General features: G+C 35.8%; 1 protein-coding gene across 1 annotated transcript in view; it reads left to right on the plus strand.

Annotated features, from left to right (window-relative positions):
- The window catches only part of Ddc (aromatic-L-amino-acid decarboxylase), a 204,993-nt gene that overhangs the window by 91,175 nt on the left and 87,279 nt on the right, over positions 1 to 26,539 (plus strand). The window contains exon 7 of the mRNA XM_090396490.1: positions 12,103 to 12,197. Within this exon, the coding sequence (XP_090252616.1) occupies positions 12,103 to 12,197 (95 nt within the window). The remainder of the gene's footprint in view (positions 1 to 12,102; positions 12,198 to 26,539) is intronic.

Raw genomic sequence — 26,539 nt, forward strand, 5'->3', positions numbered from 1 at the left:
CAGCAGGTCAAATTCTTAGCATTCCAGTAGCTTTAAACCACCCAGAAGTGAGACAGGATTGTGCACTAAGACAACAGCATCCAGAAATCAGTGGCTGTGATTGGTATTGTGTCAGCCATCCAATTGAACGTTGTCATTTGTTGTGAGTTACTATTTTTTTTTTTTCTGAGTTTCATCTGTTTTGCATGTGTGAAATGTGAACTGACATGCTTAGAACACCATGATTAGAACACCAATATTGACAAGTTTTTAATATATAATTTTCGATAAATTATTTATAACTTTTTTGCCCATATTTACAATGGGGAAACAGTGTTGACGATGTACTGAATGTCCTGTTTTCTACCAGAGATTTTGTGGATTGTATGATTCTCGTAGACAGGCTTATACATTGGTTATGCATTTCTAAATCACTTAGGGAATTGAACAACGTAGATTCGAATATAAATTAAATTATACTTTAATAAATATTTCCGATATTTCGGCAACGTCACTTTGCCATTTTCAAAAGGAACTTACAAAAAGGCACGTGCATGCAGGCACTACAACACAGTAACTGAGAATGAAGATATGAAGCTATCGTTCTCCTAGAAGTCCTGATGGTGCCCTCTAGCGGGCTAAATAGGTGTTCTTGGCCGTTGGGCTGGAGGTCTGCTGATGTATGCCTCCCAAATTTGGGGCAGTCACATACAACCAAATTTGTTGAGGTTTGGAGAGTTTAGGGCTGAGGGCTTATTTCTTAAAGCATAATTTAATTTATGTTCGAACCTACGTTGTTCAATTCCCTAAGTGATTTAGGATTGTATGATTATAGTCGAATGAGGTTGGAATGTGTGTATAAATAAGTAAGTAAAACAAATTACTTCAAGTCTTTCTTTGGTTGAGTCCAGAAAAATAATAATTTCCTAAGTGGTTATTTTTTCCAATTTCTGTGTGTATTATATGGCTGTATTTAAAAATTGTATCAAAATTCAAATTATCCGTGTCTCACTCTAGTATTTGCCAATGATAATCTCACCACGAAGCGTAAACTCTTTGTGCTTTTCACATAAGCGGTGCACATGAAGCATAGCTAATGTTCATTTGATCTGTATGCCTTCCATATTTAAAATTATAGTAATTGATAAATTAAAGTATTCAAAGTTATCCTATAATTAATTACATTGGATGACCAATTAAGATGAGTGCTGATGCACTATGCACTCTCAAAACTTTCATACATCAATAAAAATGCAATCATAGGATCAAATTGATGTGAATTTTGTAGCCTGGGTAATAGTGTCATAAGCCACATGACAGCACACCCAACCTCAATGGACAAGCAATGCTACTGATATATATATATTTATTTACACTATGGCCAGCTTAAATATTGCACTTTTCATCAACATTACTTTGTCAGATACTGCTGATTTACTTGTGCAATGTGTTTCAACTGATATTGTCAGACTTTTTGATTTTGTCATGCTGGATATTTTGCATTTCAACATAAACTGTACCAATCATTGCAGGAAAAGTGATGACAAGTGCTCTTTCTCCTACACTTGCTATTTTACGGAACAATTCTACAACTTCTTGACAATATGCCATCAAGATCTCCACTTTGGTACAAATATGTTGACAATATTTTCTGCTGATATAGTACATTTTATCCGAAATAAATTCAGATCACTTTAGAAAAAGAAGAAAGCAACCAACTAGTAGTTTTGGATCTGCTTGTTCTTTGTCACAGTGAGGGCAGTCTACAATTCTGAGTATTGTGGAAGAAAACACAGGTTACAGTTTTGGTGCATAATTGCACCATCACCTAACTAAAAAAAATGGGACTATTGGGAAGAATTTGCATCATGACTATGATGTATGTTCTACAGATGACTTACATCAAGAATTGCATCACAAATGCATTGCCTTCTTGTCAAAGGTTTCAGTTAAATCTTCATTAACAAAGCCTTCAATAGCTATAGAATTCCTACCTCCTCTGCTCAAGAAGAAATTACCTATATTCCACTGTCTTATGTAAAAGGAAGATAAAAGCATACTGCAAAAATTTTAAATTCCTCAATAATTTTGTTGCATTTTGTCCTGTCAGAAAAATCATCACCTTTCTCTCATCACCAGATGACAAGCTTCCTCCACTTTGTTTTTTCCATGTTTACCAGATTCCTTGTTCCTGTGGTCTATCTTATTATGGATAATCTGGAAGATCTGCCGTTGAGAAGAACATCTTACATCAAGTATCATGAGCTTGAACAAGGTAGCCTTGCTGAACATGCTGTCTTTACTAAGCACAGAGTCCTCTGGAATAAGACTAAACCCTACAATAAGCAGATTTATTATGGAGCATCTTTATGAGGAAACTATGAAATATTAATTCATTGTTGAAACCTAAATGGATCTAAGGGCTACATTTATTTTCATTCTGAGAGAAAATACTTTTTGAGTCTGCTAAACTTTTCTAATTTCTTTATTTAATTATGTATTATATAGTCCTCAAATTCCTAATTACAGCAATCCTTCGATTAATGCGGCTAATGCATTCTTTGAAACAGGTGCATTAATCGACTATAATAACCTATGGGTAAAAGTATAATTCATTCCTCAAATTTCTTTTATGACCCTTATTTTTTATAAAAGAATTAGGTTATATCTCAGGGCCTAGTCAAAGGAAAACCATGAAGCTGATAGGCAATAAAACAAACACATTCAGAATATCAATTTATTATTCTACTTCTTAACAAAGAATTGAGCTAACATAGTTTGGCGGGCACTCTGTTTCTTGCATACAACTTACGGTATGGCCCTATTGCCTCTTCTACTCTTCTGCAAATTTTACTGCTTCTCGCTTCATCCAGGCCGGCCTCTAAGCATTGCTGCTTAAGAACTTCGATTGTATGAACATTTTCAAATTGTTTCTGTGAAATCTCTTTGGGCTTGTCAGCGATTAAATTTTCTTCATATTCTTCAGGATCTTCCCGCTGTGTATCTAAATTTTACAGGGCAGAATCACCCAATTTCTCAGAATGAGATTTAATTAACTTAGATTCATTTGAAAAGCCTTTAAAATCATTTTGCACAATGTGGAAGAATGTGATTCCAAACGGCTCTCATATTGCCAGCAGAAATGTCATTCATCTCTGAGACTTTATAACCAGGCTGAGATTTCTCTGATTTTGCCAGGAAAGTCTTGGAAGGCATTTGCTTCCAAAAAAAGGCTGGTTTCATTGACATTAAATATTTGTTAGTCACAATAGTCCCCCCCCCCTTCTTCCACAATTTTCTTCAAAATTTCTGGATAATTTGTGGCCACCTCGTTATCTGCACTTGCAGCTTCATCTGTGATTCAAGCATTATGTAGGCTATTTCTCTTTTTTGACTCTTTTTTGAAACTCAAACCACCCAACACTAGTGTGGAATTCTTCTTTTCCATCATTAATAGCTCTTTCTTTCAAGGTTGCAAAAAGACTTAATGCTTTTGATTTAATAAAGTCAGTGTTTAGCAGGATTGTTTGGTTACAATCTTCGATCCATGTAGAAAAAAGTTTCTCTAATTCAATCATTATAATACTTTGATTTTGAGTGGTCTGCATGCATGATGAACTTGAAGCAGTCTTACCTTTCTCTTTGTATTCAGCAGTTTTGCTTAAAATTGCTCTTATAGTTGATTCACCCATTTTTGTGTTCTTGTCCTATCTTTGCTCTGGACTCGCCTTGTTCATTTTTCTTTATTATTCCAAGTTTTTCTTCCAGTGAGATTACTTTTCGAATCATTTTCACATTTCCACTTTTTTGCTCACTAATTCTTTTACTCATGATGAAAGGATGGGAAAATACTTTAAATTAAAAAATTAAGGGAAACAGTTGCAAAGGCGGGATGAGATATGATCATTAAAAGGCTCTGTAATTAGCAGTTAACCCCCTTAACATACAAAGACGTCTGTGACACATCTTTTGTTTATTGCACCAAAATTGATTTTGAATTTTGGTTTCGCATATAAATACAACCGAATATAGACGCTACACAATCTTGTGCCTATTTCCTTTCAGCCGAGAAAAGTTGCCAACGGCATGTATCGGCTATTTCGTTTGCGTTTGCATAAATTCATCATTATTTGAAAAATAATGATGAATTTGATCCACCAAATCACCCTTGCCCAAAAAATTGGCAGAAAAACGGCCGCTTTCTGATTTTTAATTGGTATGTTAAGGGGTTAAATTATTTTGGCAGTAAATTTGGAACACAGTGTACATGAAAATATTGTAGTACACCATCAAAATTCACTTTGTGAAATGTTCTAAATCGGTAACTAAATTATTTCTTCCCACTGAGTGGTTTTTTAAAATAGTTAGCCATAAAAATATACAGAGAGAAAAATTTTTTAAATCTGTAACATTTATTTTTAAGATGTACTAGGTGATTATAAAATAACGTCAAGTGTTCAGAGCCTCTAGCGAGTAATGTATTGGACGAAACACACCAATATTCAGTAGACATACAGAGGAGAACATGGCGATTCGATTTAACAAAAAAAAAAATAGTACCAAAAGTCTCCAACAGGGGAAATTTTGGCGCTGCCAAATTAATTTTAGTAGGTGTGACTAATGAATGACTAAATGGCAAATGAGAGACAGCACACATCAATTTCATGATGTTTATTGTTAATTACAAATCAATATGGCCACCATTCTGATGTTCCAGGCACTGCATACGGTGCACGACATTTTCCACAGTGGCTCGCAACATATCAGAATTGATTTGTTTCATGTGTAACGTTATTCGATCTTTCAAAGTTGGAATATCGGGTACATGTCCTTGATACACAATGCTTTTAAGAAATCCCCACAGCCAAAAGTCACAAGGATTAAGATCAGGCAATCTCGGTGGCCATGGTGTGGGAAATGCACGACTAATGATTCTTCTGTCAGAGAAATGTTGTCGCAAAACACGCTGTACCTGAAGTCTGATGTGGGGTAGTGCACCATCCTGCATGAAGATGGTCGAATCGAGACATCTTCTTTGCTGCAGTTGTGGAAACACAAAGTTCTGTAGCATATTGGCATACCTGTTAACATTGACGGAATAGGTCACTGGTCCATTTTCCTCATAAAAGTATGGACCGATGATAAAAGATGGCATAAATCCGCACCACACTGTGACTTTGGGTGAATGGATAGGCATCTGCAGACATCTGTGGATTAGTTGCAGCCCAAATGCAACAGTTGTGTGTGTTAATATCACCGTTCAAATAAAAGTGCGCTTCGTCCCTCCATAAAATCTGCTACGGCCATGCATCATCCACTTTCACGTGCGCACTAAGAATCTCAAAGATAAGTCAATTCGTGTGGTCGCATCACCAAGACGCAATTCTTGAACATGATTGATTTTATAGGGGTAAAACTTCGACATCTGATGTAGGATTTTCCACACCGTTGTGTATGCGATATCCGTTTGCCAGGATATTGCTCGTGCACTGCTAGTACCCTGCACATTTGTCATCTCCTGTTCCACAATAGCAGTTGCAACTTGTTCAACTTGTTGGTGATTGATTGGTTTGTGTTCCCTGCCTACCTGCACTGCTTCCAGTAGTTTCAAATCGCCAAATCAGTTTTCGTAAGTTTGTTATGCTAATCGGTCTTTTTTGTAAATTTTTCATACGCCGAAAATCACGAAGATAAGCACTGGCATTATTGTTCTGCTGATAATAGAGTTTGACTAACAAAGCATGCTCACTTAAGGTAAGAGGCATCGAAAAGCAGTTCGTTTATGAATGATAAGAAATCTCACGGGCTTTCCTTTTATTGCATGATTGCTCACAAGAAATGCGGAAATGCAAATTAATGCATTTTACTCGGTAAACAGCGCCAAAAATTCCCCTGTCGGCGACTTTTGGTACTATTTTTTTTCCATTGAATCGAATCCCCATGTTCCACTCTGTACATCTACCGAATATGTGTTTCATCCAATACATTACTCGCTAGAGGGCTCTGAACACTTGACGTTATTGTATAATCGCCGATATATAGGTGCACTAATCGAATTTGGGTATAGAAAATAAAATGACGCATTAATCGAGGGATTGCTGTATATCTATCTATCTATCTATATATATATATAAAATTTGTAATTTGTTGACTGTTTTGTTACTCATAGCTGGTGGTGCATTGTAGAATCTGTTATTTGTATGTTATTCTATTGCATTTCTATATGGAAAATGGATTCAACAAAAATTTTACAATTAAATGTCAACTTATTTAATGCGAATCTTCCATTTTTTTTATTTTTAATAACACAAGACAGTCATTAGACCTGTTGTTTTATATGGAACAGAAAATTAGAGAATAAACCAAGATGCAGCCTTGTAGCACAGTAAGTGAATGGAGAAGAAGACATAATTAAGAACTCTGTGAACTTGGTAGATCTCCACTACTAAATGATGAAATCGGAGGTTGCAGACTGAGATGGGTTGAACATATGAAAAGAATAGGTGAAGAGAGAATGTGTTGTGTCCCTTTTTCATTAATTACTTTGTTAATTAAGCTCTCTACGTTATGTCCACCCTATGGTGTCACGTGATACTGTCTAAGTACAAAGGAATTGCCTCAGGGTGGAGCCAAATCCAACTGCAACAATGCTTCTGAGGTTCTTCTTTTCTTAAGGTCCTAAGACATTTATTTGTTAACGCTGCGCCACTTAGGACAATTAGTTTAAAAGAGGAAATCGTAAACAAGAAGAGGATACTCAGATATACCTAAATGACTAACAACTTTGCAATCGTGACCATAAATTTACTACTTAATTTTCCCTCTTAGGTTCATATATTTAATAAGCGGTGCATCGGATAGTACATACAGACAACTGAATTAGAAGAAGCAAAATGTTTATTCAACACACTAACATTTATATACAGTGCATGGAAATTTGGTAAAATTCAAATCAATACTACAAAATATTGTGCAAATATCAGCAAATGTGAACGTTAAGTCACGTAACTCATATAGGATTGACAATTGTGCTGCTCCAAACTATGTCACACATAAATTCTTCACATTCCTCTCTAATAAAATCTAGTTAGCATGTGTTAACTCCTTATAGGCACACATCCTTAGTATGATACTCTTAAATTTACACTAATTTCCCCTTCATAGTTTATAATATGCTACAGTCCTATCCTAAGTTCATTCATTTATTCACATTAATTAACAAGAAAATTTCACGATACCGTTTTACAGTGGGTTCCTGTGCCTTTCCCGTTTCTTTCTTTTACTCATCTCTGGATCCTCGAAATGATTTCTTCTTACTGGGGAAAGTATCTGGGATTTCTCGATCATGTACAGGCCTGCTCGTTTCCAGTAGATCATGCCCTTTTTTCAGGGAGATACTTGTGGTAAAGTAACTCCTTCGACATGAAGCATTCTGCATAGACTCTGAGCTTTTCTGCAGATTACCTTGTCTCTTCAGGAATAATGTTACTCTCCTCGGGTTTGCGATACATAACCTTTCCTATAGACACGTGATGCTTTCCGTTCTCTTCAGCCAGGAATCGGGGCAGAGATTTCCCCTCCCATTCTGGAACCATAATTCCACTCGCGAAGTCCACACACCGAAGATGAGAACTAAAAGGCCTCGTGGGGGGGGGGGGTCCTAACCCTTTTATCACCTCGCCCTATTGGCACCTCCAGTAACTTTCTTCCTCCCCCACGATGCATAGACAGCGCTCAACGTAGTGTCTTTTGGTGGTGGTTTTCTTCCTTTTTTTTGCTTATTCATCGTGTGGCGTGTGCACATGATATGCTTGTGGCAACTTCTTTTAATCCTGTGCGTTGGCCTTGGATTAAGCCCTAATTCTTGCTAACAAAATGTGTCATTTAGCCATGCTTTGTCTATCTAAATCTTAGGAATATTATTCTATTTCAATTATACATTAATGTTCCTTTCCTAGAAAATTTACAGCCAATTCAACTAGCTCAAGTATTCTATTTATATAATAGGATAACAATCTTTTCTTATACATTTTCACAAATATTTTCTCTTTGCTTAAAATATCCTAATTTTGTTCACATATATAATTTACACTTTGATGCAAACAATTTTCTTTTATAGGGTCATTGCTTGTTAAATTATGAAGAAATAAATTCTCTTAAGAACTTTATTAATCACAATTTAACAAATGGCTAAAGAAGCATTCATGATGAGACCTGTTATTAAGCAACCTAGACCATAGTAGCACTAGAAGAATAACATTCAAAAAGACTTAGCTGAGATTTGGAATCTTATACTGCACTAGACTGGATGAAAGAGTTCAAGACAAAAAACGGTGAAAGAATAAGTACTTGTAGCAAAGAACCTTAGAGGGTTCAATATTATCTAGATGATGATAATGATGAGGGTGGTCTGAAAAAAAATATAAGGGGCCAAGAGAAATTCTACAGCTGTATGATTGTACATGATACTTTATACAGACAAATATATGACTATGTTTAAGTTCTAAGTTAGCAGTTAGAATTTAAAGATGTACAGTCCTTGGGCATAAGTGTAAGACAAGGGTGAACATTGTCTCAACTGTTATTCTTCATCAGCCTATTATGGAATACAATGAACTGACCAGGTATTTAACCCAGTGTTCAGTTTTGACTTTTCATAGTCTTCCATCTTATTAAGTATTTACCTGAATACTGAACAAAGAAATAGAGGGCTGGCAATTTGGTACTTAGCTGGCCAAACTGCATTCGGTATTGTCTTAAACCACTGACAGAAATGATAGTACAATATGGTGGCATGGGTTCACGGACAATTCATCGCTCGAAAATTGGTTGCGGGGAAAAATCATCGCACAGAAAATTCATCGAGGGGAAAATTCATTGCAGGAAAAATCATCGCAGAAAAAATTTGCTGAAAGCGTTATTCGCTAGAAAATTGAAGTCAGTTTGGTTTAACACGTGTTATGTAAAGGTGTGTGATATTTGATAATAAATTGTATCTCAGAGATACCGCAAACTCCAATGTCAATATAGTATATTGGTTTAGTTTTTTTTTTTGTTAATTTTTTTTCAATAATTTCTAGATTGTATCTGAAAATAAATAAACCATCATGTATTATATTTGTAGTGTTTTTTTTTAAAGTTTTATCGTATTTCAGCACATACTAGTAATGAATGTATCTCTCGGATATATGTGACCTAAGCTGCAATTTTTTCGATCGTGACTTCCGCAGGGTTAAAGAAGGTAAAAATGTACTTATCCATAGTTGAAATACCGTACTTACTTGAATATAACTCGCTCTCGCATCACACCTGATTTTACTTTTCGAAAAAAGAAATTAAAAAGTTTTGCATATACCTCGCACACGAAAAAAAGCTTAAACACGTGCATGTTGAGGCAATAGTAACTGCTCCCACGGTAATCAGCACACCCTCCCCAGTAGCCACTATATTGCAGAGGCAAGAAAACAATTTCTTTTATTATGTCAGTGAATAAGGTATGAGCAGTCTGTGTAATATATTTCTCAACAAATAGTGTAATTAGAGACAACTTGGATAAAAATGACACTAATGAATGAATCACATGTCCCCTAATACAGAAACTATGCTGTATAGACTCAAGCAAAACCATATGGCAAACACAGTATCTAACTAAAAACTATTGTTATTAATTAGATGTATGCGAGTTCGCAAAGCAACAATGAAATTCAACTGAACGTGTTAAAACTCATTAATATATATATAGTGAATGTTGTTATAGCAGTTTCACATATGGAATTCGGTTGAAGAGAGTTAGCATTTCAACTCAACTGGCGGATTGCTTTTATCTTTCAATTGTGCGATCTTTTGTTAATACCGCACCAATCATATACACTTCTTAATAATCTGTCATTGCTGTCTGTTTCGTGTTAGGCTTAATTACCGTAAAGGGAGAAAAATCACAAAGTTCCGTGGCTTGGACCCAGAGAGCCCCAGCTGAATTTAACCACTGGTTCCCAGAGTATAAAAGTTGCTGTTTCACTACTATGTTGGAGCTGCTTCTGTGAATATATTCCTGCTTAGATATTTGAAAGTGAAGTTCTGCACAGGAACTTTCAAATTAAACAGTTTTATGTCACATGTTCTCAGAAGTCCGATCCCCGACATTTTTTCCTTTTGGTAAGTGTTTAAAAGTTCGAAGTTTTAGAACCAATTTATAAATTAATTACAATTATTGCATGATGCCTCTGGAATTTATTTTAATTGAGAAGATGAAACGTAAATTGAGTGATAATGGTCATTTATTTATAAAAGACAAAGAAAATGTACAAAAGCTTTTTTGGAAATGTGATCAGTTTCAAAAAATGCATTACTATGCACATATTCATACAGCTGGCGACAACATTATCAAACGAATTTACCAACATAATCATGCTGGTAATATGGCACAGGTTGAAGCAGCGAAGCTACTTAATGAGATTAAAGATCAAGCCCGCACAATTAACGATTAGACTCATCGAATTATCACTGAAGCATACACAAAAATATCTTCTGCCATCATTGGCCAAATGCCGAGCAATGCCTCTGTAAAGAAGTCTATTCGAAGAACCCGAAATCAAGCAGGACAGGTACCACCAAATCCAAATTCGTTAAGTAATTTAATTATTCCGCCTATATATAAAATCGCCTATGGAAATGAAGAGTTCCTTTCTCCTGACAGCAACGATGGCCGCAACAGATTGCTGATATTTTCTACTAAATGAAATCTACAGTTATTGTCACAATCAACAACATGGTATGCAGATGGCACTTTTAAGACTACTCCACCTCTTTTTGAGCAGCTGTACACAATTCATTATAAACGATAACGTGATTCCTGTTGATTCCGAATTTGCAATAAAAATGCACATGATATCGGCAATTGCTTTTGTGCCATCTATAAATGCTGTATGTTCTTTTGAAGTGTTATATGAAAATAATGACTATCCTGCTGAAGCTCAGTCTGTTCTGCACTACGTAAAAGACACTTGGATTGCAAACCTGATCGTCGATCACTTCGTCATCCACCTCACTTTCCCCATGCTGCTCTGGAAGAATTACCAAAGACAAACAACTTATGTGAAGGGTGGCATCATGCATTCAGCGAACTAATTGGTGCTTCTCATCCAACAATATGGAAATTTCTAAAAACTTGGAAGGATGAGCAACATTTCAATGAGGGGGAAAATAGCGCAGTATACAGCTGGCACTCAACCTACTCCTGGTAAGAAACTATCGAGACACTGCAAAAAGACTTTAGCTCATCGTTAGTGATTATGAAAGTCGTTAAACTCTTGATTACTTAAGAGGAGTGGCCCATTTTTTTTTTTTTCCATACTGCTCAATTTTGAATAGTATGAAATAAAAAGTGTTCCTTTTCATGATCATCAAAACAGTCCTTTTCAGGACTACAAATATTGATAGAGAGATGCCTGATTGTACTGATTCCAGTTCCTTTTGAAGATAAATTTTTAAGTTGTTTTAATAACAACTGAATAATAATTGCTCCTTTGAAGTGGCTAATAGTACAATTTTGAAGGAATAAAATAACAGAACATCGCGACATTCATGCCTTCTAGGTGCACAACACTTGTTTTAGCAGATAACAAACAGTTGAAATAATTTTAATTTTCACTATTAGATTTCATGTATAACATTTACGGTGTTCTTTTACCCCCCTAAAAATAAGTGTCGATTATTACAACTGCTGATTGTTGTCAGATTTCTGACAACAATCAGCAGTTGTTTGGATGTAACTATTCTCCCTAAATATTCTTAAATATGGTGCTCTTTCTACCTCACCATCCTATCCCAGTTCTGTAACAATTAATATTCCATCTACAGAGCCTGTAGTAAGAAAGAATATGAATAACTTTATACGTAAATTTAAAAAAAAAAAAAATTTTTTTTTCACATATTTCCACGATGAATTTTCGTGCGATTAAATTTCCAGTGATGAATGGTCTCCAAGATGAATTTTCCTCTGAAATGAACTGTCCGGACATGGGTGGCATGTCTTGCTGGCTCAGGTGTTGCCAGTTTTTTTTTTTTTTTAAATCTTATAAGATATATATGGAGGGAATTATAGGAATTTTCATATACTTCTAGGTGAACAAGAAGACATTTGGTTACATGTTGATGCAGCTTATGCAGGATCTGCCTTTATATGCCCTGAATACAGACCACTGCTTAATGGTGTTCAAGTAAGTATCACAATTAATGAATAATATTTGTGGCTACTGATTTGTAATTTTTATTCAGTGTGTGTGTGCGCGCGCGCACATGTACACAAGCATGCACGCTCAATCAAGAATGCATGTGCACACTCTTCTATTCTTTGTGAGTGATAATTGTAACTTAAATTATGAAAACATTAATTGAGTAGAGGAGAAGATAAGATATGATGCCAAAGAAATTTAATTATTATTCACAACACAGAAGTAAAAAAAAATAATTTTATTCCAACATTTTGCCTGACAGTAACTGAGGTACTGTCGAGGAAAAAGATAACATGAAAGGCAAAATAATTTAAATAAGAACAGAGAACAAGTGGATTCAATTGTTATGAATGTGCCCAGAGGTCACAGTCAAAGTTGGCCAGTATTTTTTGTTGATTTAAATGCAAAATTACAGTCTCCCAAATGTATGGAAGTTTTATACAACCATACTTATTTAGGCTAGGAGTATTCTGTGAAGCATAAACAGATTTAAAATAGTGCTTCTCTATCTAACTGCTTATAAAGTATCAAGCACATTATCTCTGCTAATCTATTTTGATTATCATGTGTAATATTGCCCATATTGGTTCATGGCTATGTCATTCTAGTATTCTTCTCTCTTTTTAGCTGCAGATCCAGAATGTTTATACTGACAGTGTATTCTATATACTCCAGATACTAATAATTAAACCAACTAGTTTATTAAAACTAGCTGGTTTAATTGGTTTATAGGAGCAAACCTTTTTTAATCTTTTCAGATACTCCTTTGATATAAGGAATTACTGCACTTTTGGAATGATCTTCTGTTTTAGCTTGTCTAATACTATGTCTGGGTATAACATGTTTATTTTATTTGGATTTTAACCATCTCATCACATCTTCTTTTTCATGTTAGACTCATTGACCTGTCATGGCCAAGTAATTTGGCTTATTATAAGCTTGCTTGCTGCTTTGATAGGGCAGTTAATCCTATCTGCATTGGCTGTAAATTGCATGTGTTCTAATGGCAAGTTTGCCTATTTTGCTAGATGAAAAACCTGAGTTTCAGGGAGAACAGTGCTGCTAACCGCATACAAGACTGGCTAACTTGCCTTCAGTTAAAAGCCATGTTAAAGGTTCTTTGCATCCTAAACAGGATTCAAATCTAGATCTTTCCAACCCAGGGCATTGTCAATACTTACTGAACTATGGAGGCTCAGATTATTACCATAATAAATGTATTCTAATTCTTTTTTTGGAGTAGAATGTCTTTTTGTACAAATTAGCTCTAGCTTGCCCTGATGTTTTTTATGCCATAAATTTGTCCCAGATGGTGGTGTGAATTAATATTCAGATATCAATTAGTATATGTATAGATGTACTTTCCATAGTGTAAGAGAGTACCATCTGGAGGCTTGGTAAATAAAGTGTCTAAAAATGCAACAGTTTTGTGTTTCTAAAGTGAATTTTAGTCAACTGTGTTGATTATTTATTTATTTATTTATTTTATTTAATGATCTGACACATGAAAGGTCACAGGATTAACACTACAGTGCCATATCTGGGTAAGTGATCAAGGAGAAAAAAAGGTAGCCTATTGATGTTTTTTAAAGAGTTGGAAGTTGTATTTGGTGAGAAAAACAGTATAGGGGAGATATTTCAAAGAATAGAGGTGGATGAAATGAAGAAAGATAATGAGAAGTTAGTTCAGAGTGTTGGAGTTGGATGATGGCCAGTGGCTGCTGTAGTTCTTACATGGTTAGAAAATGGTGGAGGAATGGCAGTAGTCAATTCAGAAGAGCAGCATCCATGAAAGTGCCTATAGAAAAGGTAGAAAAAAGGTGCTTATGGGAAAGTGACTGAACGGAGCCTGTGAAGGAAGAACGGTTGTCTATTAAGTGGATGGTCTTGGGTGCATCATTCCAAATGTGGGAACAATACTCCAAAGTTGGTTGGATGTTAGATTTATAAAGTGTTAGGAGTTGAGAGGAAGAAAAGTAATGTTTTGAACAGAAAAGAACACCTTATGTTTAAGAGGCTTAGGAAGCTATTGATATAATTGTTTGTGCAGGATAAACTAGATGTGACAGTCAACCCAAGAAGGAAAACTTGATCTTGAAAGTAAATTGAAACATTATTAAAAATAAGATGGAGTGCTGTAGAATCTTTCTTACAGGTAATAAGGCAGGCCTGAATTTTCTTGGCATTGAAATTTACTAAGTTGTCTCCACTCCATTTGAGAATGTTGAGGAGATCAGTGTTTAAGTGATTAATTATGGAAGATCTTGAGGCTTCTATCATTAGCGTACTACAGGGTTTCTAGAATGAGGAAGAGAAATGAAGAATGTTGTCATCAGCAAAGCTGTGAATAGGATTTGAAGTTAGAGAGAGAAGGTCATTAATATGTAAAGGAGGAAGAATTCAAGTGAGAGTGCAGAACCATGGCCTATATCTAGTATTTATGGAGAAATCTGATGAGTAGAAGCTATCCACCATAACACACAACGAACAACTAGTATGGAAACAGGCAATCCAGTCACAGAGTGCAAGAGGTAGGCCATAAGATGGTTTGTTCAGGAGGCCTCAATACCAGACATAATCAGACTTCGAATCAAGAGCAACAACATGGGTTTCTCCAAATCTTTCCATGGCCTGTGTCCAAAGGTGAGATTAGCTGGGATGTCAGCTGTAGAACAAGAATGGTGGAATTCATATTGGTGATTGCTAATTGACTGATTCCAGATAATGAAGAAGCTGACTAAGATGAGAGAAATGGATAGATAGTTAGATGGCTGGCTTTTGTCTCCCTTTTTGGGTATAGTCTGAATGTAGACTTATTTCTATGCTGTTGGGTAGATAGAATATGATCACTTATATAGGCAATACAGGATGGGTGTTAATTGTGAAGCACAACTAGTCTCTCTGTATTTAAGAGAATAAGTCAGCATTTGGAATTGAAGGAGATACAGGAAGATGGTTTGATGTTAAATCAGATGTGTGACAAGAGTGCGTGTTATCTCTACTGTTATTCCTTATCTATATGGATCACATTATGAAGGAAAGTAGTATTAAATCTGATATCAAAATTGGTGATGTGAATCTTAGCTCTTTACTTTATGCAGATGATGTCATAATCCTGAATAAATCCAGTGAAAGTCTGCAAGATTCTCTGACTAAATTGAATAACTGTTGTAATAAATTGGCATGAAAATCGGCAAAGACAACAAAAAATAGTCAGAAACATTGAAAATCTCAACCGTATCCTGAATGGTGAACCTATAGAACAAGTAAAACATTTCAGCTATTTAGGCACAATTTTTAGTGAAGATGGGAAATTAAATATGGAAATAGACAACAGAACTAGTAAAGCTGGTATGGTAGGAAGTCAGCTGAATAAATTTATATGGAATAAGAAAGAAATTAGTTAAAACACTAAATTAGCTGTATATAAGACAGTGTTCAAACCAATTTTAACATATGGATCTGAAAGCTGAGTTAGAAAAAAAAAACACTCGATTGATTAAAAACTGGAGATCTCTGATAAAGATTAGTGAGAAAGATTAGTGGAGTCAACAGATGGGATCAATGGCAGTATTGCATTTAAAACAAAAATATTAGGAAAGAACTTGCCATTGTTAGCATTTAGGAATGTGTTAATAGAGCTAATCTCAGGTGGTAATATCACTTAAAAAGATTGGGAGAGGAAAGATTAGCAAAACAAGTGTTCTTTTGCCAGGTTCGAAGAAAAAGACCCAGAGGATGACCAAGATGTAGGTGGTGTGATACAGTGGAAAAAGTGCCTTAAAAGATAGAAATATAAGATCTAATGTTGGAGTCTTGACAGATAACTGATTAATTTGTTAGTACTACATTAAAAATGTTACATCATTACTACCATAATTATCCTGTACACCCCTTGAGGTTACATATCAGGAATTTGATTATGATAAATAATGCCTTGTGGACCAGGAGTATTATTAGTGTCGAGATTGATTAGGGTTTTCCTGATGTCCTTCTGATTTAGCTTGTGGTAGTGTAGGTGGTGATTTGCATTGATTGTCCAGGCAAGAGTTGTAGGGAAAAAAAACTGATGCCAAGAGGTCCTCCTTTTCCTTGGGTGGAGTTACTTGGTACCCATCAGTATGCAAGAGAGGTGTGAACAAGAAGGGGCAAATGTTTTACCTTACATTCTTAATTAAGGGACAGAAGGCTTGACTTTGGTCAAGCAGGAGGCAAGTTTATTGCATTTTATTTTTGTTTCAGTAAGGAAATACCGTGAGTAGACATATTACTTAAAATTATAATAATGGAATTAACTCATGTAATATTATTTATTAGTAGAATTTTTGTCTGAGTATCACAGGCATCTTCAGTACATGTAAAAAGGCTAATTAAACAATAACTGACAATTCCAAAGGGTGCTGCCACATCTCAGTCATCCAGGTGTCTACCAGATTCCTTGCTCTTGTGGGTTATCTTATTTTGGACAAACAGGAAGATCTGCTTTTATTAGGATAGAAGAACACAAGTCGTGTATTCAATACCTTGAACCTGAACAGTCTGGACTTGAAGAGCATGCTATCAATACTAGACACAGAGTTCACTGGAACAAGACAAGAGTCCTTCACAAAAGTCGGTTCCTCATGGAACGGCTTTATAAAGAAACATGTGACACTTTACTTCACTCCCCTAACCTAAACAGATCCAGTGGTCTACGTCTGTCCCTTTTATGGGAGATAGTACTTTTTAAATCAGCTAATCTTTTCTATCTCCCATAAAGGGGATAGATGTAGACCATTGGATCTGTTTAGGTTAAGAGAGTGAAGTAAAGTTTCACATTTTTCTTTATAAAGCCGTTCCATGAGGAACCGACTTTTGTGAAGGACTCTCATCTTGTTCCAATGAACTCTGTGTCTAGTATTGATAGCATGCTCTGCAAGTCCAGACTGTTTAGGTTCAAGGTATTGAATACACAACTTGTGTTCTTCTATCCTAATAAAAGCAGATCTTCCTGTTTGTCCAAAATAAGATAACCCACAAGAGCAAGGAATTTGGTAGACACCTGGATGACTGAGATGTGGCGGCATCCTTTGGAATTGTTAGTTATTGTTTAATTAGCCTTTTTATATGTACTGGAGACGCCTGTGATACTCGGGAGAAAATTCTACTAATAAATAATATTTTACTTGAGTTAATTCCGTTATTATAATTTTAAGTAATTTTATTCTTGTGAAATCTGCTTCGGAATCATAGATAACTTTTTTACAATGTTTTGGGCTGTTGCGTACACTGAATGAGAAGCTGTAGTTTTTAATTCAAGCCACTGAACATATTTTTGTATTTTTATCATGGACTGCAGAGGTACATTTTTTGAGATCAGGGCTTGGATTCAGATAAGAGAGAGAGGGGTGCAGTAGAGTGTACGGAATGAAAACTCTCATTCCAGTGAGGATTAGTTCAGTGCAGATGTTTGGATTGGGAGAAAGCAGTAATCTGACCATGGAAAAGAGGCATAAAAATTCCGGAGGTCATTCCAGTTGGCACAATTGTAGTGCCGTAAGATACATGACTGATATTGGCTGGGAGGAGGAGGATTAACTATAGAGAAAGAGACTTGAATAAGATTGTGATCAGAGTTGCCAAGGAAAGAGCAGACATCCACAGATGTCTGCTCTTTGGAGGGAGAAAAAAGTTCCAGTATGGTGAAAGAATAATTAGGATTTCTGGTATTTTATGTTAACTATTTGTGTTAGGTCATGTTTGATGGCAGATGATTCAGCTTCCGTTCTGGCTTGATCTGTGCATTTGGAGTAGCGGAGCTAGTTTGTGTAGTAGTCAAAAAGAGTTAGTTAGTGAAGAGTAGTCAAAATAAGAGTAGAATGGTTGTCAGAATTAGGAGAGTGGTAAAATCAGCAAATGAAGGCTGTAAGGTGAAAGATATCTTGAGCTAGATTATCGAAAGGCAGGGATTCCAGATTGGATAACCTTTGACAAGGGATATCAGAATTTAGAAAAACATGTGTTTCTCCCTTTTTACAAAATGCATCATGCAGGATGCGGTTAGAACAGTTGAGGTAGGCTGTGATCATGGAGGATGCCGATTGGAAATCTGTTTGGATAAAGAGATCAGGTTTTGATGTCTGTAAGTGCTATATATCACTTTATATCATGTTATATCAGTGATATTATATATCACTGATGTTTGTATTCAAGCCTCAAATGTTAGGGAAATGGATATGTCAGTGTTTTTTATTGAAAGTAGTTTTGGTATTATTTTGGGAATTTTGAGGTATTTTTTTTATTGTTGTTGTTGTATTTTTCTTATTAAAAAATTTTTCGTTTTGCTATTTTTATGGGAGATTTTTTGGAATCTGCAATTAAAATGCTAGTGCTTGTATGATTGACTTTCATGTGTACAGTAGAGTTGTTGATTCGGGAAACAGAATATTGGAAACATTGAATAGAGGGACTTGTGTATATAACTCACATACAGGGAGTGTGCAGATTCCAGCAAATGTGGTCTTGGACAGTGCCTACTGCATACCACTGATCTGGTTTCTCTCCCCACACATGATCTGGTAGAGTAAGCAGTGGGATTGTTCACAGGGGAAATTGCACTAAGAATGTATCTAAAAAGTTACAGCAATGTGCAGATGGCAAATATGTCATTATATGGCATAACCAGAGGGAGGAAGGGTTTTAGGGGTCAAGAGTTAAGTATTTTATTTTACTTATGTTTTAAATAACTATTAAATTTCTTTGATGTTGTGTCTAACCAACACCTAAGTTTAAATTAAAGTCAGTGGAATTGAAATAGCTCATCAAGCAAAGAAAATTAAGTGGAAGCTCAAGCTCGCGAAGTTTTTAGATCAGCTTATGTTCCATACAATGTGCTAGACACTGAAGTTTAAACCTGTGTTAAAATTATGCCAAAATTCATTCATTAAAAGCTTTAAGAATATATACGAGGTGTGACATAATTCCCAGAACGGCCGTGTTGTGTCACCCATGTGGTGATTTGTTTGGAGTAATTGTACATCTTTTAACTAATGCGTCCATAAACCTCAAGCTGATAGAGCCGTTTGCTAGTTGTCTATTACAAAAAACAATAGAGTACTGTGTGTAAACTTTGGCATAAAAATGCATGATCAAAATTTGGAGCAGCATGTTAGCATCAAATTTTGTGTGAAAATCGGCAAAACTGATACTGAAACATTGGAGCTGTTGAAAGTGGCATATGGTATGGATGCTCTGAAAAAGTCAAGTGTCTTTGAGTAGCATAAGAAATTCAAAGGTGGGCGAGAAGATGTAAACAACGACCCCAGAAGTAGGCAGCCAAATACAAAAATGACAGATGCAAATGTGAACAGAGATGGTCTGACAGATGATTAAATGTGCAATTAATGGCTGATAAATTGCAAATGAATCAAGAAACAGTCAGGTTAATTTTAACAGAAGAATTGGGTATGTGAAAGATTTCTGCAAAGTTTGTGCCTCAGATCTTGATGGACGAACAGAAGCAGCGGTGGGTTCAAGTTGTGACTGATCTTTCTGCAAATAAGCACATGTTTCCGAGAGTAATCATGGGTGATGAAACCTGGTGCTTCCAGTACGATCCTGAAACAAAATGCCAGAGCATGCGATGGAAAACTCCTAAGTTTGCCACGTCTGAAAAAAACACACATGTCACGTTCGCAGTTCAAGACAATGCTGGTGTGTTTCTTTGATCACAAGGGGATAGTCCACTATGAATTCATTGAACAGGAACAAACGGTCGACCAACAGTGCTATTTTGAGGTGTTAAAAAGATTACGAGATTCTGTTCAGAGAAAAAGACCTGAATTGTGGCCTGACAAGTGGATCATCCTTTATGACAATGTGTCAAGCCATATCGCACTCATCGTGAGAGAGTTTCTGGCCAAAAAATCGATTACTGAATATAGGTCATCCTGCTTTTTCACCCAACTTAGCTCCCTGTGATTTCTGGCTGTTTCCAAAATTAAAGACTGAGCTAAAAGGATGAAGATTTTCTGACATTGCTGATATACAACATAATATGATAAAGGAACTCAAGAATATTCCGAAAAAAGAGTTCCAGGCCTGTTTTTCCAAAAATGGGAACGCTGTCTAAACCAGTTTGTAAATGCACAAGGGAACGACTAATGTATAGTTCCTAATAGGTTTTTTTACAGGTGCATTCCAGGAATTAAATTATCACACTTCATAAAAGAACTGATCAAGTTTAACTTTGGGAACAAATAGGGACCACATGGTTGGTATTAAGTACTATCATCAAAAAAATAAAATACATAAAATAATAGAATTACAAAATGAGCTTTATTCCATTCTTTAAAATATGGACCACATTATTGACAGTGTGATAATTGAAATTAAAAAAAAAAAGTTGTTGACCAAAATAGAACTACTTTAATGAAGAAATATGATTTTTATCACCGGCAAACAACAAAAATAAACTTTTCTGCAAACAATAAGATTGCTGTCAATTTAAATTTGTCTTCAGTATCTTTATTTTATCATTGTAAATCTCACCAAGAGAAATCCCTACAGTCAGTAATATGATAGAGACAGATTGTGTTGTACCTGATGAACTATCAGTGATGTTTTCCTAGAAGTAGCTCATGTTCTAAGTTACATTAAGAACTATGCCATCCTGAAGTAATCTTACTGTTGAGGAATACAGAGCACTATGAGATCTCTGAAAAAAAATAAGAAAATAATCATTAAAACAAGCTGATAAGGGAAATTCTATTATAATAATGGATACCTCCAAATATAATAGAAAGATCTTAACACTTTTTAAGATTTTAAGAGACCATACTACATATCAAGTTACAGACATAAACCTTAGAAATTTTCTACTTTTGGAAGTTGCTAAGTTAAAAAAAAAAAAAAAGAGTAAAACATGGCCTCCTGATATAAGCAAACTTATCATATCTATATATGTACCCCTTGTAACTGTGGTCTTCCAAAAATACACACAAATAAGATGGAGAGCCAGAATCATGAATGGTATGTGGGAGGAGAAGGGAGTGCAGTTTGTGGATGTATGGCATGTATTTGAGGGAAGCATGGAATTCTATAGATGTGATGGATTGCATTTGAATTGCTTTGGTGTGAGTCAACTGGAGAAACTTATAAATGGAAGTGCAATGTGTGAGATGCAAGCGAGAGATCAGAAGATGTAGAAGTGAAAGATCAGGAGAGTGGTATTGAAGAGACAGACTTGCTTGGCAATGGAAACAGTAGTAGTGTGAGAGATGAGGAGAGAAAGAGAATGGAATGCAAGAGGAACAAGGAAACAGGGGTGGATCCATGGTAGACAGGGAGATATGGCATAGAGTGGCTATTCGAAGTAGTAGTAGTGAATGTATGTATGAGGATGATCAACATAGAAATGGAATAGATCGGGATGTGAGTGGGGTAGTTGAGACTGAGTGGATATATGTGATAAAGATGATTGGGCAAGGGCAGGCGTGATGTGGTGGGAGATCAAAACCAAGTGGCTTGGGTAGGACTGGTTATAGACCTAAAAGTGACCTGCCGTATTTATTTACAAATGCCAGAAGTATCAAAAATAAGGGAGATAAAATAGTTTCACTGATTGAGTTTATTCATCCCCAAATCATTGAAATAAGTGAAATATGATTGAATGAAGACAATATCCTAACAGGAATAGAAATGGAAGGGTACAGTGTTTTTCATGAGGATAGAAAGGACAAGAAGGGAGGGGGAGTGCTGCTGATGATTGCAGGTGAATTATGCTCACATAAGGTAAACATGAAAGAAGGAAATAATAGCAATGGTTATGAGGCAGTATGGTGTGAATTGGAGGTTGACAAGACATATTCAGTTGGATGTCACTATAGGCCAGGGAATGTTGAGGGGTTAGTGATGAAGAAATGTATAAACAATTTGGGATAGCGAACAAAGGAAGAGTGATTATTATGGGTTATTTTAATTATAGTGGTATAGATTGGAATAAAGATAGCATTTGGGAATAAGGAAATTTTCTTGTTCTTAAGAGACAACTATCTCAGACAGCCTATAAAGGAGAGCATATGGAGATAGAGAGTTTTAGATATGATCATTTCATCAGAGGATGTAATTGTGAGTGGGGTTTTACACTTTCCTCTAGTTGGTGAGAGTGATGACGTGATCACCAGTTACAGGCAAATTCATCGAAAAACAGTTAATCGAAAGACAATTCATCGAAAAAGCAATTCGCCGAACGACAATTTAACGAATGGTAATTTGTCGAAAAGGGAATTCATCGAATGACCAATTCCTCGAATGACAATTCATCGAACGACAATTCGTCGAAAATGCAATTCATCGAAAATTTTTTGATGAATTCTTTCATAATTCATCGAAAAGTCATTTTTCATGCAAAGTATTGTTTAAAAATCTTCAGTAACAATGCGGAACGTTACTCATGATACAGACAACATATTTAAGTGGTCATTGAAACATAATAATTATTTTCTTGCATTTTAGAGCATTTAATGTAAGTGTACATCCTGCTTCATTGTACAGTTAGCGATTTATCTGTTGAGAAGACAGGAGTACCACATGCACTTATCTCCCGAATAACCTCGAAAACATGTAATTGCAGTTAATAAGGGGAGGAATAGGCTAAGAAATTCGTTCTACTAAATTTTGTCACAATAAGTCTAGTCAATTGAAATTAAAAATTTCATTAAATTTCATCCAGCCAGAGCGAAATTGCTTAATATCATTTAGGAACTTTTTTACGGAAATGTCATGATACAAGTGATCCATTACAAACTAAAACTGAACTGTGCATTCAGCTTCTTGTTCTGAAAACTTCTGCAAATTCTGCTAAGTCTGCGAGTTATTGTATACATAATTTCGACACTATTCTTTGTAGCCCCGAATATAGCTGAACTGAAAACTGGAAGGGTTCGACATTTTTTTGTAAAATTTTCAAATACGGAATCCAAATAAAATTTTTTCATTAATAAATGTAATAAATAAATAAATTTACTGAACATAAGTTAGTAGGCTTAATACTGAGATAACTAGGCTTTTCCTCCTGGAAATAGGCAAATCGGACAAGAAAAACAATAAGAATCGATATTGTTCTGTAATTATTCCTTAATAAAGCAGCATTGCTCTACCAACAATCATTATATCGAGGAGGATGAGGGAAAATAGTATTAATCATTAATATTACATTACTACTACTAAAAATAAATTGATTCTTTGATGTAAATATTTTTCACAATATAATAATGAAATATACAGGAATTCAGAGTAAAAATATTGGAAAACTTGAAAAAATTCATTCCTGAAAATTTTTCAATCACGTTTCACTTATTTACTCCTGTTTCTGTTATTCCCCAATGACAGGAGTGCCACATGCACTTTTCTCCCGAATAACCTCGAAAGCAAGTAATTGCAGTTAATAAGGGGAGGAATAGGCTAAGAATACTAATGAGTATATGTGTGGGTATATTTCTGAGTTTTTGAGGAGGTAATCAGTGCAGTTTGTTAAAAAAATAAATAAAAGGTTAAAATATTCTCTAGGAAAGGAAAATAATAAAATAAGGAATGATGAATAAAGAGTCTTAAAAAAACAAGCCTGTAAACCTTTTAGAAGCATACTCATCTGGTGTTATATTTAGATGAGCAGTGGTTGGAAGTCTTATTCGACTTTTGAAGGATGCCAGTGGTCGTCAGATCACAGTTAGAAAACACAGTGCTAAAGGAAATTGGAATTGGGTTGAGTTGTTTTGAATTAAGGAAGAAGCAACTGGCCTTAAATCACTGCGTGTTTTTCCAATTCGGTTCGCTTGTTTTTCGGCAAGAAAAAAACCAAGTTTCAGAGAGGAAAAACCTTCCATCCTCGTACGAGACAGGCTAACTCACCTTCAGGTTAAACGCCCTGATAAAGGCGCTTGACATCCTTGATAAACGTAAGATGCTGAAGTCCTTTTCAGCAGTTTCATTAAATGAACTGTAGAATTTTTCTCTTCTCGGTTTCTGCAGTTTTGTAGAACTTTTTTTTATACACTTACGCCAAGTTTTTTTGTAGTCATCCTTTTGTAGTGAGATGTTTCTTAAAGTTGATTTTTCTGTTTTGGAATTTTCGAGTTGGTTCGAAAATATGGCTCAACAATGCGATCGTGCATGATCGCATTGTTGAGCCATTTTTTCCATGAGGAGACGATTACGAGAGTGACATACCTAAATATGCTAGAGAAATTTGTGTTTCCCCAGATTGAGAATGTGTAGGGCCTCATTTTCCAACATGATAGAGCAACTCCACATTATGGCGACTGCGTGTATCCCACTGCTTGTGGCCACCGCGTAGTCCCGATTTGATTCCGATGGAGTTCTTCTTTTGCGTATATTTATATTTTATATAAATAAGTAAAAGAGTTTTTTTAAGGGGAAGGGGCGGAAAAATATGCTACTGCACGTGGTGACAAAATTTCTAGGGCCGGCCCTGGGGCCAGTCCTGGTGAATATGGTGTTTGAGGTAGATATTGAAATCCCAAGTCGTATATTGTCTGTTGGATTTCATAAGCAGATGCATTGTCCTGCAAAAGCAACATGCCTCTGCTTAGTTTTTCGAACTGATTTTCCTTCAGTACCTCCTTCAATTCCTTCAGAGCTGCTGTAACAGTTTCACCTTTCTTGAGGTAAGGTAAGGATTACACCATCCATATCCTAAAAGACAATGGCAAGAACTTTCCCTGCTGACTGTTTGGTTCGAAACTTCTTTGACCATGGAGAACCTTTGTGTCTCCACTCCATTGACTGTTGTTTGTTCTCTGGGTCATAGTGACGAAGCCATGTTTCATCAACTGTTAGAATATGAGCTAAAAAATTTCACAAGGATGAAATCCCTTTATGAAATGTTCTTTTAACATCTCAACTATACCCGCCTCAGTGGATATCATTCACTGCAACCAGTATGCCCTTATAATTCATTTTTCGGTGAACTGTATTTTCGATGAATTGTTGTTTTTCGATCAATTGCGTTTCGGTGAATTGTCTTTTCGATTAACTGCTCATCGGTGAATTGTCTTTTGATGAATTGCTTTTTCGATTAATTGTTGTTCGATAAACTGATTTTCGATGAATTGTTGTTCAATGAATTGCCTTCGATGAATTGTCTTTCGGTAAACTGTTTTTCGATGAACTCTCTGGATACCGTGATCACCTGGGTTGTGGCTAGCCATATTCAGACTTCTGTAAGGAAAGGATATATGTACAAGGATGGTGATTATGACAAGCTCAAGAGACAGCTTGGAGCTAAAGCATGGAAAGAGGAGTTGAGCAGTCAGGAAATAAATGCTGCTTAGGAGCTAACAAAGAAATACATAACAGCATCAATGTGTGAATATATTCCAAAGGTCAAAGGCCTGAATGAATGAGGGGGTAAGCATGAAATCTGGAAGAAGAAGAAGGCACTTTGGAGAATAATGGTAATAATCAGTTGCATTAAGAGTATAAAGAGTAAGCTAGGAGAGTGACTTAGTTGCAACAAAAGTGCAGTATGAGCAGAAATTAGCAAATCAGGTGAAGAGTTTATACAATTTATACAAGTGTTTCATTCTCATCAGGCTAAAATCATGAGGAGTGTAGACAACTTAATTCTGAGTGAGCAGGAGGTATATGAGGTAATAAATTTGATGTCAATAAGGTGATAAGATTTGATTACATATCACCACTTGTCTTAAGGGAATATTTCAGGGAATTGGCGTGCCTGTTTAATAAGTCTTACAACAGCACAGGTTCCACTGTATAAAGATGGTGATGAGGCTGTGCCTACAAATTATGGGCCAATCTGTATATCTGGAGTTGTGGTGAAGGCACTAGAGAGATTGGTGAGAACTAAGATACAGAAATGGGTAGATAGCAGCAGTATTCTCTGTAGTTATCAGCATGGGTTTGTTAAAGGGAGATCATGTTTTACTAACTTGTGCTATAACAAGGTGATAAATGTCTTGGACAATGGAGATGCATATACATTGGTATAGATTTTGCAAAGTCTTTTGATAGACTGCCACACGGCAAGCTGTTAAATAAATTGAAATGTATGGGATTGGATAACAGACCTGAATTGGATCAGTGACTGACTGTCAGATAGGTATCAGAAAGTTGTATATGGGGTGCAGTATCCCAAAAGAGGAAGGCCACCAGTGGTGTTCCACAGGGGACAGTTTTGGGACTGTTGTCATTCAATTTGTATATTAATGATATTGAGATGGGTTTAATTGGTGATATGCAGCTGTTTTCAGATGATACAAAATTGGGGAGAGCAATGCACAATCAAGCAGATGTTATGGTTTTACAGA

Source organism: Typopeltis vanoorti, chromosome 8, assembly GCF_054136105.1.
Source record: "Typopeltis vanoorti isolate ZY-2024b chromosome 8, IOZ_Tvanoo_1.0, whole genome shotgun sequence".
NCBI classification, from domain to species: domain Eukaryota; kingdom Metazoa; phylum Arthropoda; class Arachnida; order Uropygi; family Thelyphonidae; genus Typopeltis; species Typopeltis vanoorti.